At 38.5% G+C, this 12,080-nt stretch overlaps 1 protein-coding gene across 1 annotated transcript; it reads right to left on the reverse strand.

Moving 5' to 3' along the window:
• Nucleotides 1-67: 67 nt before the first annotated feature.
• Nucleotides 68-11,611, reverse strand: rad54l (RAD54 like). Its single transcript, XM_084910872.1, has 18 exons — nt 11,301-11,611; nt 11,141-11,221; nt 9,297-9,407; nt 9,130-9,190; nt 8,909-9,044; nt 8,712-8,781; nt 7,804-8,092; nt 7,224-7,348; nt 6,993-7,143; nt 6,786-6,912; nt 5,713-5,787; nt 3,489-3,619; nt 3,200-3,310; nt 2,713-2,836; nt 2,558-2,636; nt 2,297-2,476; nt 2,002-2,165; nt 68-733 (listed from the first exon to the last, which is right to left on the reverse strand). Exons 1-18 carry the CDS (start codon nt 11,301-11,303, stop codon nt 532-534), a joined length of 2,220 nt encoding a protein of 739 aa, XP_084766998.1. The 5' UTR covers nt 11,304-11,611; the 3' UTR covers nt 68-531.
• Nucleotides 11,612-12,080: the final 469 nt, after the last annotated feature.

Raw genomic sequence — 12,080 nt, forward strand, 5'->3', positions numbered from 1 at the left:
TGTTCACGGAGCCAGCAATGAACAAAGGTAGAATTTACATTGTGAAAGACCACATATTAAATGTCCATTCTCAATAATTGTTCATTTATTAAAACACAAGTGGAAAGAAAGTACAACTATAGACCACGTTACATTGCTTGGAGCCAGGCGCAGGGGAGGGGCTTGTCAACAAGTGCCTGGTGGTCAGGCTAGCCCGTGCAGCCTGGCCAGGCTCAGTCACATCTTAACATAACATATTAATGTAATATGCCTGTCTTACAGAAGGTGCACACCTCTTTTTTATTACAGAAGGCTGTGATGACTAACTGAAACCAGACAAAAAAAATTTATCTATACAGTAACGTGCATCACAGCTTGTAAATCATAGCACATTTTCCATAAATGCAAAAATGTGAAGAAATAACTGCCCTCATGTCTGGTTATCAACCTTTATTTTTTCTGTTTAAAACAAATGGAAAAACTCAACAACACATAAATATCCATATTTACAGCATATGCGGTAGTGTAACACAGCCTTCTGCATTCTTTCTTCTATACTACACCCATCTGGTCCTCATGAGAGCGCTGGTGGAAGACAAAGGACACAGCAGCATCCCAAGACGCTTTCAGCACTTGGTCCCTCAGGCCCTTCTTGTCAGAACAGTGGTTCCAATGGGAGAGGTCACTGTTACAGTCAGCATCATTGTCAGGTTGTCTTGTTTCTCTGCCATTCACACAGCGGCGACAGCGAAACCTAATACAGGAGGGGAAAGAGAGGCTGATTAAGGGCGTGCCATACATTATGATCCATAGTGTGAGATTATTTTTCTATCATAAGTTGCGCAGAGAAAAGACATAACTGTGAGCAAATAATTTCATTTCAGCGAAGCAATTAAATTTCTCACGTGTGAAGAACTTAGCAGCAATGAACACAGTGTCTGCTTTGTGCTGCTACAGTTTCCCCCCCTCGCGGGAGGCTTTTTCCACCTACAGAGGAATCCAGCTAACACGGATCAACTGACTTTTGACTGGATGCCCACAGGATCCTTTGATCAACAGTTCAGGTGATTGTGTTAAACAGTTACATTGGTTATTTACTGCGTAGCAGTATATATACTGACAACAGTCACTGGATTACATCACTGCTGAAGAAATCTTTAAAACCAGAAGATTCAAAGGTAAGTTCTGAAGCCTCTGCACTGCTGTCCCATTAATCTGCATGCCCTTTATAATTAAAAATAACAAGGATGAGGCAAGGAAGTGTGCATCATAATCAATCAATTATAATTATAACCATGCCACCAAAAAGCTGCTCAGTCAGCAGCAAACACGTTCACTTTGGTGGGATGTGCAGCTACAAGTGATAAATCAGTACAGACCGAGAAACTATAGCAGTGGCCGCAAAGCACACACTCCTGCAGGTGCGACGGCTTCTTTGTGTGGCTGTTGAGTTTTACATGTGAGGGTCGTTAAATTTAAGCACAAAGAATTTAATTGTGCCGATGAAATTAAATTATTTTCTTGGATTATGTTTTTTTCTTGAATGCAACTTATGATAGAAAAATAATTCCATACATAGCATAATAATGGCTTCAAACCATTACTATCCACGTCAACCTAGCAATAAAAATGCCATAACTAACAACTTGCAAACTTCGAATCACTTTTTACGACAGTGTCAAACCCTCTCAGTTTTGCTCAAATAACTATTCATCTCGAAAACTCACATTAAACTCACTTGGTGTCAGTTCTTGTGCGAAAGCCCATAAAACCTAAAAGCACATGATAGGCTGCCCAGAAGATGATAGATGCAAGGATCTAACTGCAGCTGCAATGAGCTCTCAACTCAGAGAAGAACACATAACCTTTTACAGCTACGTCAGTTGTGCCAAGAAAATTTCTACAAGATATTTGGGCTTTAATTTGATTTAATTTCATTTACCATTTCTAGAGTAAATTAAGTTCTCTGGACAATTAGTAGACTGAACAGCACAGACAACGTGTGTGAGTAATGTGTTGTACTTGTCGTGTGTGTCACTAGTGGTCTCTTCGTTGAGAGTGAAGAGTTCTCGGAGTTCGCCCAGAGAGAAGTGACGCTCCACATCCTGCTCTTCATCCACCACACAGCTGCTCAGGGCTTTTTTATGGGCCTGCCTTTGCAGGATCTTCTCTTCAATTGTTCCCGTCTGTCGGGAAACAAGCACATGTCAAAACTGGTAAATCTGTAACCAGCTCAGTGTAGATTTCAAAAGTAACCTGCTGTACTAAAACACTGAATGTGAGGTCCTAAACACTGTTGAAAATGCACTGAACTGACAGAGAGAAGTCGGTAGATGTAGCAGGTCTTCTTCTGACCATCTCTCCACACCCGAGCCATTGCTTGCTCGTCATTCGCTGGGTTCCAGTCGGGATCAAACATCACCAAGCGGTTAGCACCAATCAGATTGAGGCCACATCCACCAGCCTTGCTACTCAGCATGAAGATGAACTCTGGGTTCTGAGAAAAAGATGTCTTCAGACGCTGTTCAGAAGTCTTTCAAAGCTCTCAATATTGCTTCAAACTGATTTTCCAACTCACCGACGGGCTGTTGAACTTTTCCACAATCTTGGCTCTTTTCTTGATGGACATTGTGCCATCCAGCCGAACATAGAGGTATCTGACAAAGACACAAAGGAGGAGGAATTAAAATCATTTAAATAGCGCACTTAAAATAGTGATTTCTGCAAATATACCTTCTAGATCTGCAGAGCTTTTCAAAGAGATCCAGAGTCTGTGTGTAGTTGGAGACAAGCACCACTTTGTCTCCTGTTGTGGTCTTTGTCATTGCCAGAATGTAGTCGAGAACCAGCATTTTCCCTGAAATAAACAAAGCAATAAATAGAGAGAGGGGAGGCTGCATGACTTCAAAATAGCACCACCCTTTAGACACATTAGGCACATTTACAGAAAATGAGTCTTAACAAAAGAAGGCAATAAAAAAGTTAATTCTTATAAAACAATATTTTATATAATATTATGTAAATGTAAAATGTAAACATTAGACAAGCTATTAAATTGTGAAAACAACCCTGTTCACATTTTTACTTAGCTTATCTATCTGACTTAATGTTCTGTTTACATTCTACTAATCTAATGCTAATCTTCTTCCAACTAGTAAGTGTGGATGACCTGGAAGACCATCAGAGGAGCTGCACCACGATATGCTGTGCACGTTCTTACCAGAGAGCTGAGGTTCAACATCTTTGGTGGAGTAGTTTGGAGGAAAAAGTTCTAATGCCCCTTCAAATCCCTCCTCACGTTCCACACACTTCTCATAGATAAGAGCTGGATCTGAGAAAGATGGCACTCATTTGTATTTTTTCCAAGCAGAAGATGATTCTAGATGTAAGACGACAATCTTGTTTTCTATTAATAGTTTACATTTTAGCTCAATTATGAGAGGACAATTTTTCTGATGATCACTGTAGTGTTCAGAGATGCAACATTTTGTTACATTTTTCTCACTTACGATTGCACAGTTTCTTGAGTGATGTGATGGAAGACAGGGAGGAGACACTTATTTTGCCCTTTTGTAATGTCTCAATGGGTTTGGCCTGCTTTAGAAAGTGTTTATAGAGCTCTGTCTGTAGAGGGGTCAGCCTGCAAGGAATCACAAAGAGACAAATTCAAATCAAATTCCATGTAAATTAAATCCTGTTTACATTTTTGTTTTGGGACACTCCATACTCCCAAAACACCTCCCACAGGACACCCCGAGGGACACGTTCGAATGCCTTCTCCAAGCCTACAAGACAAATGTAGACTGGTTGGGCAAACTCCCATGCTCCCTCGAGCATCCTCGAGTGGGTAAAGACCTGGTCCAGTCTTCCATGATCGGGACAAAAACTGCTCGAGTAAACCTCAAGTAAGGGATATATCAAAAGTATCATAATTTATCAGAAAAATAAATAAATTATGGTAGCCCCAATACTACCCCTCAGCCTCCTGGCAGTAGAATTTTCCTCTGTACGTTTCCTCTGAAAAGTTCAGGTTCTAGAACAGCGGTCCCCAACCCCCGGGCCTCGGACCGGTACCGGTCCGTGAGTTGTATGGTACCGGGCCGCGAGAGTTGAGGCTCAGGTGTGAAATGTATAGTTTTCAGGGTTTTTAAATCGGTTTTCAGCGTTATTTTGTTATCGTTTTTATCGTTTACTCGGTTTTCCTTGGTCTTTTCACGTGTGTTATGAATAAATTTTCTTTTTTTCGGTACCGGTACTAGTTTTATTTTGTTGTATTTATCCGCGACACCTTAAAGGCCGGTCCATGAAAATATTGTCGGGCATAAACCGGTCCGTGGCGCAAAAAAGGTTGGGGACCGCTGTTCTAGAAGATTTAATTAGCAAGTCACTAATCCTACTAACCCTACCCTTGGGTTACTGTATTTTTTCATATCTTGCACCAGGTGTTCAATATTTTAACAATGCTGCTAATTGTAACCAATGTGTTAATTAGAGCATGCAAGAACATACAAATATGTCCTTCCAACACCATAAGAAAATGAGACATGAGCTATTTTGCGATTCTGCTAGCTAAGTTTTAGAAAGATGTTCATAATTTTTTATTGCTAAAACTAAGCAAGCTTTATAATCACTTAAAAACCCTAATTTTCAATTTTGCAACAGCAACAAATGCAATGTAAAATGTAAAAAACACTGGTGGCTGGCAGTGCTACACAGCCTCCTTGGAGAGGATATTATGCACCTATAATAGCAGATGCAGTTATTTCTCTAAGGTCTACTTAAACAAATCAACTAGCCTTATTTGTAACTGGTAACAAATAATGAAAGAAATGGTACGCTTTAATCTGTGCACTAAGTCAGTCTGTTGAACCTCAGTATCATTCTCACTACAAACTGTAGCAATACTGACAGAACATTCCATGTCAGGTTTACATAAAATAAAACAATTATAAATGAAACAATAAGTATGTAATATCTTTTAACACTTATATCAAATTGTACCCTGGCCTTAAAATCCATACAGTTACAGCAATCTGACAGCATAAGGTTTAATTTAATCATTATAAAAACTGTAAAACAATAGTTATTGAGAAAATGCTTTGAATATCATTTTGTCAAAAGACTGAAACAATGACGCTGGTATATTATATCGTGCCACTGATTAAAAAAAAAACAAAAAAACAAATTGTATCAAAGTGTCCCAGACTCTCCGCAGATGCAGCTTTGCTATTGGTATGAGAAACCTATATGATATCCTTCCTGAGTACGCCATATATGGCATGGGTTTTTTCATTTATTAATTTTTAACTTAAATTTTTTTTAAATCCTACAATACTGCATTCTTGAGCTATTGTGTTTTCAAAACTTGGCTCTGATACGAGATTTTTAGTAGATGCATGTATGGTTTTAATTTGAAAACACAAATTTTCATCTTAGTTGATTTATCGTGTTCACAAGATTTTCAGACAACTTGAACAATAACCTTGAGGTCAAAGTCACCAAGATTTTAACTTTGAGATTTTTAATAGACGCACCTATAATATCAATCTGAAAAAAACCCTGCGTCACCTCGTTCTCAAGTTATTGTGTTCACAAAGTTGGGTGTCCATGGTGCCCAGCACCCACCCAGCCAGCAGAGTGATGACAATTTATAAAAATTAAAATATTAAAGAAGTTATCTCTGCTTAAAAAAGAGAAAAGAGGGTTCTTCATGTTGAGCACCAATCTACCTACCTGCAGCACACAATCTGCTCAATTTTCATAGGAAGATACTTGGACAAGATATCAGATGTCCTCCTTATCAAACACCTGTTGATACAGAATATGGTCATTACAACCGAAGCAGAATAAAAGAGAGCTCAATTTGTTGAAGACATTCGTCTAAACACAAAACATATAAATAAATATTTATTTTTAGGATGCTTATGTTTACTTGACTCTGTCTGACAAAGACAAAACAAAGGAGCAGGAATTAATATAATTTAATTAACACAATTAAAATAGTTGTTTCTCCAAATGTATCAGAGATTATGCTGCATAATCTCATTCTAAATCTAATCTATGAAAAGCAGATAATGAAACAAAAACATGCTGCATTCAATTACAAAATTATATCTTAAAAGAAATCAAAATAAAAGCTAAAAGCCTAGAAATGAACAGGAACAGGTCATCTTATGAACAGGACATAAGATTAAATAAAGTTTCATCCCCTCTGTGTGTGTCCCAAGGATCCCAGGGGCTATGTTGTCGGGGGGGAGGGGGAGCCATTCAGAACCCCCTATGCTGCTTTTTGAACAAAATGAAACAAGTGTGGACATTTCTGCAAGACAATGATGCCAAACATGCAGCCGAGGAAACTTTCAATTGGTTTCAGAGCTGCTACAATTACCCGGCCAATCACCTGACCTGAATCGAAATGAAAACCTGTGGGAAGAACTAAAGCTCAGAGTTCATAGAAGTGGCCCACAGAGCCTTCACAACCTGAGAAATGCATGCAACTATCTTCTCCATACAGGAAATGTTGAAGCTGTCATTGCCAACAAAGGCTTTTGTATGAAGTATGAAATCAATTTCAGTAAGTGTGTGAAATACTTTTTTCCTGTATCATTTCTCATTATTACACAGAACTTAATTTATGAACAGCTATGGGTTCTTTACATGAGTGGATTGTTACTGACATCTGGTGAGAATTTTGTGTCAATAGCACTCTTGAAAATATATTTACTTAGAAAATAGCACCAGCACCTGCCTCAAGGCAGTTTATATTATAAGGTAAAGTACTTTAGTGTCGTGTTGCATGAACTTACCTGTTGACTATGCTGATTAGCTCCTTCAGTTTTTCTTCCCCACTCAGTCTTTCTTTATCACTGGCATCTGCATCCCGTCCCTTAAGGATGGGAAGTTCGAATCGCTTTTTAAATTCCTGGGATGTGCCTGCCATCCAGATGAAACGTTAAACAAATCTGATCAGAAAAGAGCTTTTTACCTATTTCTGTATTTGTAATGCTGCTTACCAAGAATACCAGCATTAACAAAGTGGACCAGGCTGAAGTACTCCAGAAGGTCATTCTGTATGGGTGTGCCTGATATCAGCACTCTCCTCTGGGCACTCATGGTGTTCAGGGCCTGATATGTCTGGTTATCAGAGTTCTTAAGCCGATGGCCCTGAAGAATACAATAGTACTGTTACATCCTAACTTCGAGAGTTCTTGATAGCTCTGAATTGTATGGATAAAGTGAAATACTTCGTCACAGATGATAAGTCCAACTTTTCCCCTGTGCAGAACCTCAGCGTGCAGTCGAAATGTCTCATATGAAATGATGAGGATGGGTGTGTGTGCTCTCAGGCTGCGCTGCGAAATGAAACTCTCTGAAAGAACAGAAAACAAACAAATGACCCTTTAGGGAAGCTCATCTAACAAACGTCTTACTATTTAAACAATATTAGCAATAGCTCTCAAGTAAAACCATCTTCTCTTAAACTTAAGTCAGCTTGGGCAACAATTTCAATCATGTACACTCTATGACAATGTTCAGAATATTTTTATTCTACTGAAAAAAAACTTTTCACTGACAATCACTTAAAGGGCTTCCTTAAGCTAGCAAAAGATATAATGCTGAGATCAAAGATTATTATACTCAGACAATCTGGGGATACACTTCTTTTTGTTTTTTCTTGGCCAGCTGACCAATCAGAGACTAAGCTTTTTAACAGGGCGGGCTCGAAGAGACAGGAGCTAAGACTACAACTTTGGTCCATTACAAGGCTTTTCCAACAACCTTTCTGTGGATATTTATAATGAGAGAGAAATTAAAGTTAGATACCTAGTTGTCTATTAATGCCTTCCTTTGATCCTCCATCAATGGCCAATGGTGTGATACGTGTTCCCAGCCACTTTCTGACTTCATTATACCAGTTATGAACCAAGCTTGAAGGTGACACCACAATGGCCTTGTCTATCTCTGGCTTAGTATCAGGGCTTTGGCGTAGCAGGGTCCACATGAGGGTGATGCACTGCAAGGTCTTTCCCAACCCCATCTCATCAGCCATGATGCAGCCATAAGATCCTGGTATGCGTCGGCCCGTCACACACTCCCACATGAACTTTACACCCTTAAGAAATTAAAGACATTCAATGTGAATTTCAAAGAAAAAAAAACATCACTTAAGGTGAACTACACTGCTTTTTTGGAGCTGAGTCACACTTCACTGTCTTCTTACTAGTTGGCATAAGATATCAAAGTTTCAGAAGCAGCTTGCAAACTACTTTTGGAGGACTGTAACAAGCTGAATTTGTGGCTAGCTGTGCCATGAGGTACAAATACAATGTTAAATTAAACCGTGACAACATCCAAAACCGTTGAAGACATTAAGAATAACTCTAAGTGTGCACAGGCACAAATCTGTGATTCATTAACATTTTCATTCATATTTTACAAACAAATTTAGCAATGCCTCTAAACATGTGTGGAAACAAATGAAGACTTGGCAGTCTTGGGTAATTTAAACAGAAGTATTTAAAGACAAGAAGTTTTACGTTACAGTTTTTTAATATTCTTGGTTAAACTAACATTTATTCTCTTATAATAATTTATAAGATGATTTGTTTTTGTAAATCTAGAGTCAAGCATGAAATATTCCACAGTACATGTTTAATATTATGATACTGTTGTATGATATGTGCAATACAGTAGCATAGAGTAGTTTATGTGTAAAGATATCTTGTGTTTACCTGTCTCTGATGGGGTCTGAGCACTTTGCCTAACACTGGATCCACAACCACATGAACGGGTAGTTTTTCTCTGAAAAGAGCAAAGATAGCTTGTGTCACACGAGTATTTTTTAAATCACAAACATGAACAGCACTCTGACAAGAAGGTATTGAGTAAAAGATGATGTATTGGAGAAGGAGTTGTCTTTTTGACCTACTTGTCAGCTTTGATCAGGTCATGGGCACTCAGAGCTGGAGGCTCGTAAAGAATCAGAGCATCTTCGGCAAAAGGATCATGGAGTGGTCTTCTCACTCCTGCACGCTTTAAACCAAGTGCCCTGATTCCCAGTGATCCTGTAGGTATTTCATTAACACAGCAGTGAAGTAATATGCCCGCTGTACTAAAATTAAAAGACCCATAGTGAGAGAAAAATGTTACCTGCATAATTTGGAATAGGAATTTTAAACGGTTTGGACAGGATACTTTGAATAAATGCCTCCTGCAGAAAAGATTTTTAACAGGTACGCCTCGTTAAATCATTACATTTTATTCACACACAAAATCTATACAAAGATATTTATCTGACAGCTTTCAACAATGCTTACATGTTTTTCACCATCCATACATGCAGGACGGTTGTTGATCTGCATCAGAGGCTTTCTATGGATAGAAATGTGGTTTTCTCTCATTTCATTATCGCCTTTTCTTCTTTTCTCCTGCATAAAAAATATAAATAAATAATTAAAATGTTTTTTTTAAATATCTGTAAATGGCATACACCATAAATTAGGCCCCTCACTTTCTGCCATGGCTCTTTAAAAAAAAAAAAACAACAACAACAACATTCAGCAGGTTATCCACTGCATGCGCATGCATATATATATATATATATATATATATATATATATATATATAATCTAAAAGATATTTTTTGAAAATCCTTCAAACACCTCTGCATGCACCTTGGTATTAGATGAATTTGTCCCAGACAGGGCAGACACAGCTAGCCTGTTATGTATGGGTGGGTATCAGGTGAGCTACTGGAGAAAGCCAAACATAGGTCAAAGCACCAAACTATTAGGTCACAGTTAATTGCTTGAATCCCTGTTCATATACTGACATTTCTGGATGTTTGTTTTGTAATTCATAACTCCTGAAAAAAGTAAGCACATTATATTTGTGTGTGTGTGTCTTTTAAAAACAAAAACACTAATGAGGAAGCTGTTTACAGTCTTTTAATAACATACACAAGTGGCAAAAAATGATGGCTGGCTCGATGTGTATAACTCATATTTGTATAATTAAACATATAAAATTACTGTCGCATCTTTACCTTACAATATTAAGTGTCTTGAGGCGACTGTTGTTGTGATTTGGCGCTACAGTGGTCCCTCGTTTATCGCGGGAGTTACGTTCTAAAAATAAGCCGAAATAGGAAATAGCCAACTTTATATTTTACAATCATTATAGATGCTTCAAGGCTGTAAAACCCCTCACTACACTCTTTATACACTTTTCTCAGACAGGCACGAACATTTTCAGATTTTCCTCTCTTGTTTAAACACTCTCAAAGTTCAAACCTTCATAGAAAAATAAGTCCAGTATTATAGAATGAAACCAAAGGCACCCACAGGTGCATTTGATGGTGCAAAACTTCTGGTTGACATTGTTGTGTTTTGGGGGGAGAACTTACAAACATACACACAGGGGCATAATTTCCAGGGGGGTTAGGGGGGTTATGACCCCCCCAGTAATCAGACGCTATCAATATAATCCCCCCAATAAAATTATGAATTATCTTGCATAAATAGGCTGTTGATTTTCTTTACTCATTTCAATTATTACCAGCAAAATAGTTGCATGTTTAATCATCTGGAAATTTACCCAGATTTATTTATTTATTTAGACAGATATCTTGACACCCCCAATGTTCAGCACAAAGTTACGCCCATGAACATACAGTACAGCACTTCAGAGTCACACTGCTAGCGAATGTAAATTTGACGTGCTGTACGCATTCTTTACTGTACAGGAGATGCGGTACGGAGGAGATTGATTGACAATGGTCTACAGCCAATCAGGTCGCAGAACACGATGTGCTATAAAAAACAAAAAACAAACATGTAAAATTGCACAAAAAAAATCCGCGAAACAGTGAGGCCGCGAAAGCTGAACCGCGTTATAGCGTTGGACCACTGTATATAAATGAACCTGAATTGAATTGAAAGTTTTAATAGGAAAACCCTTAATCTAAGAAATCAACTTGGGATGTAACACCTAAAATTTAAAACATCCTATTCTCCTAGGATGCCTAAAGGCTAAAGTACACGCTTACTTTCCTATTTGAAACGATGTCTAAAGGCAGGTTTAAAAAGGTGTGACACAGGTCAAGAAGCACTCCAACATTAACACCTTAGCTCCAGATATACAGCAGCGGTCCTGTACTTACAGGTTTATGTGTCCACTCATCTTCACAGTAGTCTCCCTCCTGCTTGCGTTTGGCAATCTGACTGGGAGCGAGACTCCTCCGCTGGGACGGAGGTTCATATATTGGCATTACAATTTCTTAATGCCAAATGAAATAACTACGAATACGGCTTATTACTTACCATTTCCACGTCTATTCTATGTGGCTGTAGTAATGCTGAGACGTCTCGCCTCACCGTGTTGCTAGCGTTTGTTCGCAGTTACCGCTGTCTGCTTCTTGTCTGTGCCGGTGTACTCCTCCGGTACTATAAACACTCGTTTAACAAATACGTGTTCCCAGCGTTAACGTGAAACGCACTACTAGGTGTATATAGTTAATAGCAAAATCACGATAACGTCAGTATACATAAAGTATACGGCGCATTTTCCTCCTCGTTTCAACTTGGCGCTAATTGTTGTACAACACTACGGAAAGCCGGAAGGGCAACAAACTGTTGTAGGCTCGATCTTTATTCGTCCTGTTCAATGAAGCAGAGTACCTGTTGAGTTCAGTCTGTTATTAGTGTCATTTCTTTATTTGAAATTATAAAGTGAACAGTCAGTCATTCCAGTTCAGTTTGTACAGTAGACATACCAGGCAAATAAGAGTAACAATTAGCAGTACAAACAAAATAAGAAGGGTAAATAAGTAAGGGGGGGGAGCGATGTGAGAGACTTCATAATAGCTTTGTACTTGAAAATGACAGCTAATTTGTTGCTGTTATTGGTGACATTGCAAACACCCTTCAGTAACCATTCCGTCATTGACAGGAAGCTCAGTCATGCTTTTCAGTCTTGAAATTGAGCAAAAAGTAACAAAAAGTAATATCAATGACACTCTGGCACTTTGTAACAAACGGTGTGGTTGATTGTCCCGATGAAAAAGTTGTTGTTTTTTCCCCCAATTTTTTAAAACGTGTTGA

The sequence above is a fragment of the Perissodus microlepis genome, chromosome 17 (genome assembly GCF_051167445.1).
Source record: "Perissodus microlepis isolate ML-2025 ecotype Zambia chromosome 17, ASM5116744v1, whole genome shotgun sequence".
Taxonomy (NCBI): Eukaryota; Metazoa; Chordata; class Actinopteri; order Cichliformes; family Cichlidae; genus Perissodus; species Perissodus microlepis.

Bases quoted from the DNA above. Each gene is read 5' to 3' on its own strand.
- rad54l (XM_084910872.1), bottom strand. The intron at 7,349-7,803 runs GTATCTAACTTT...CTGTTCTTTCAG, and splicing joins AGGCATTAATAGACAACTAG to AGAGTTTCATTTCGCAGCGC. The intron at 2,837-3,199 runs GTAAGAACGTGC...TGTTTATTTCAG, and splicing joins TGTTGAACCTCAGCTCTCTG to GGAAAATGCTGGTTCTCGAC.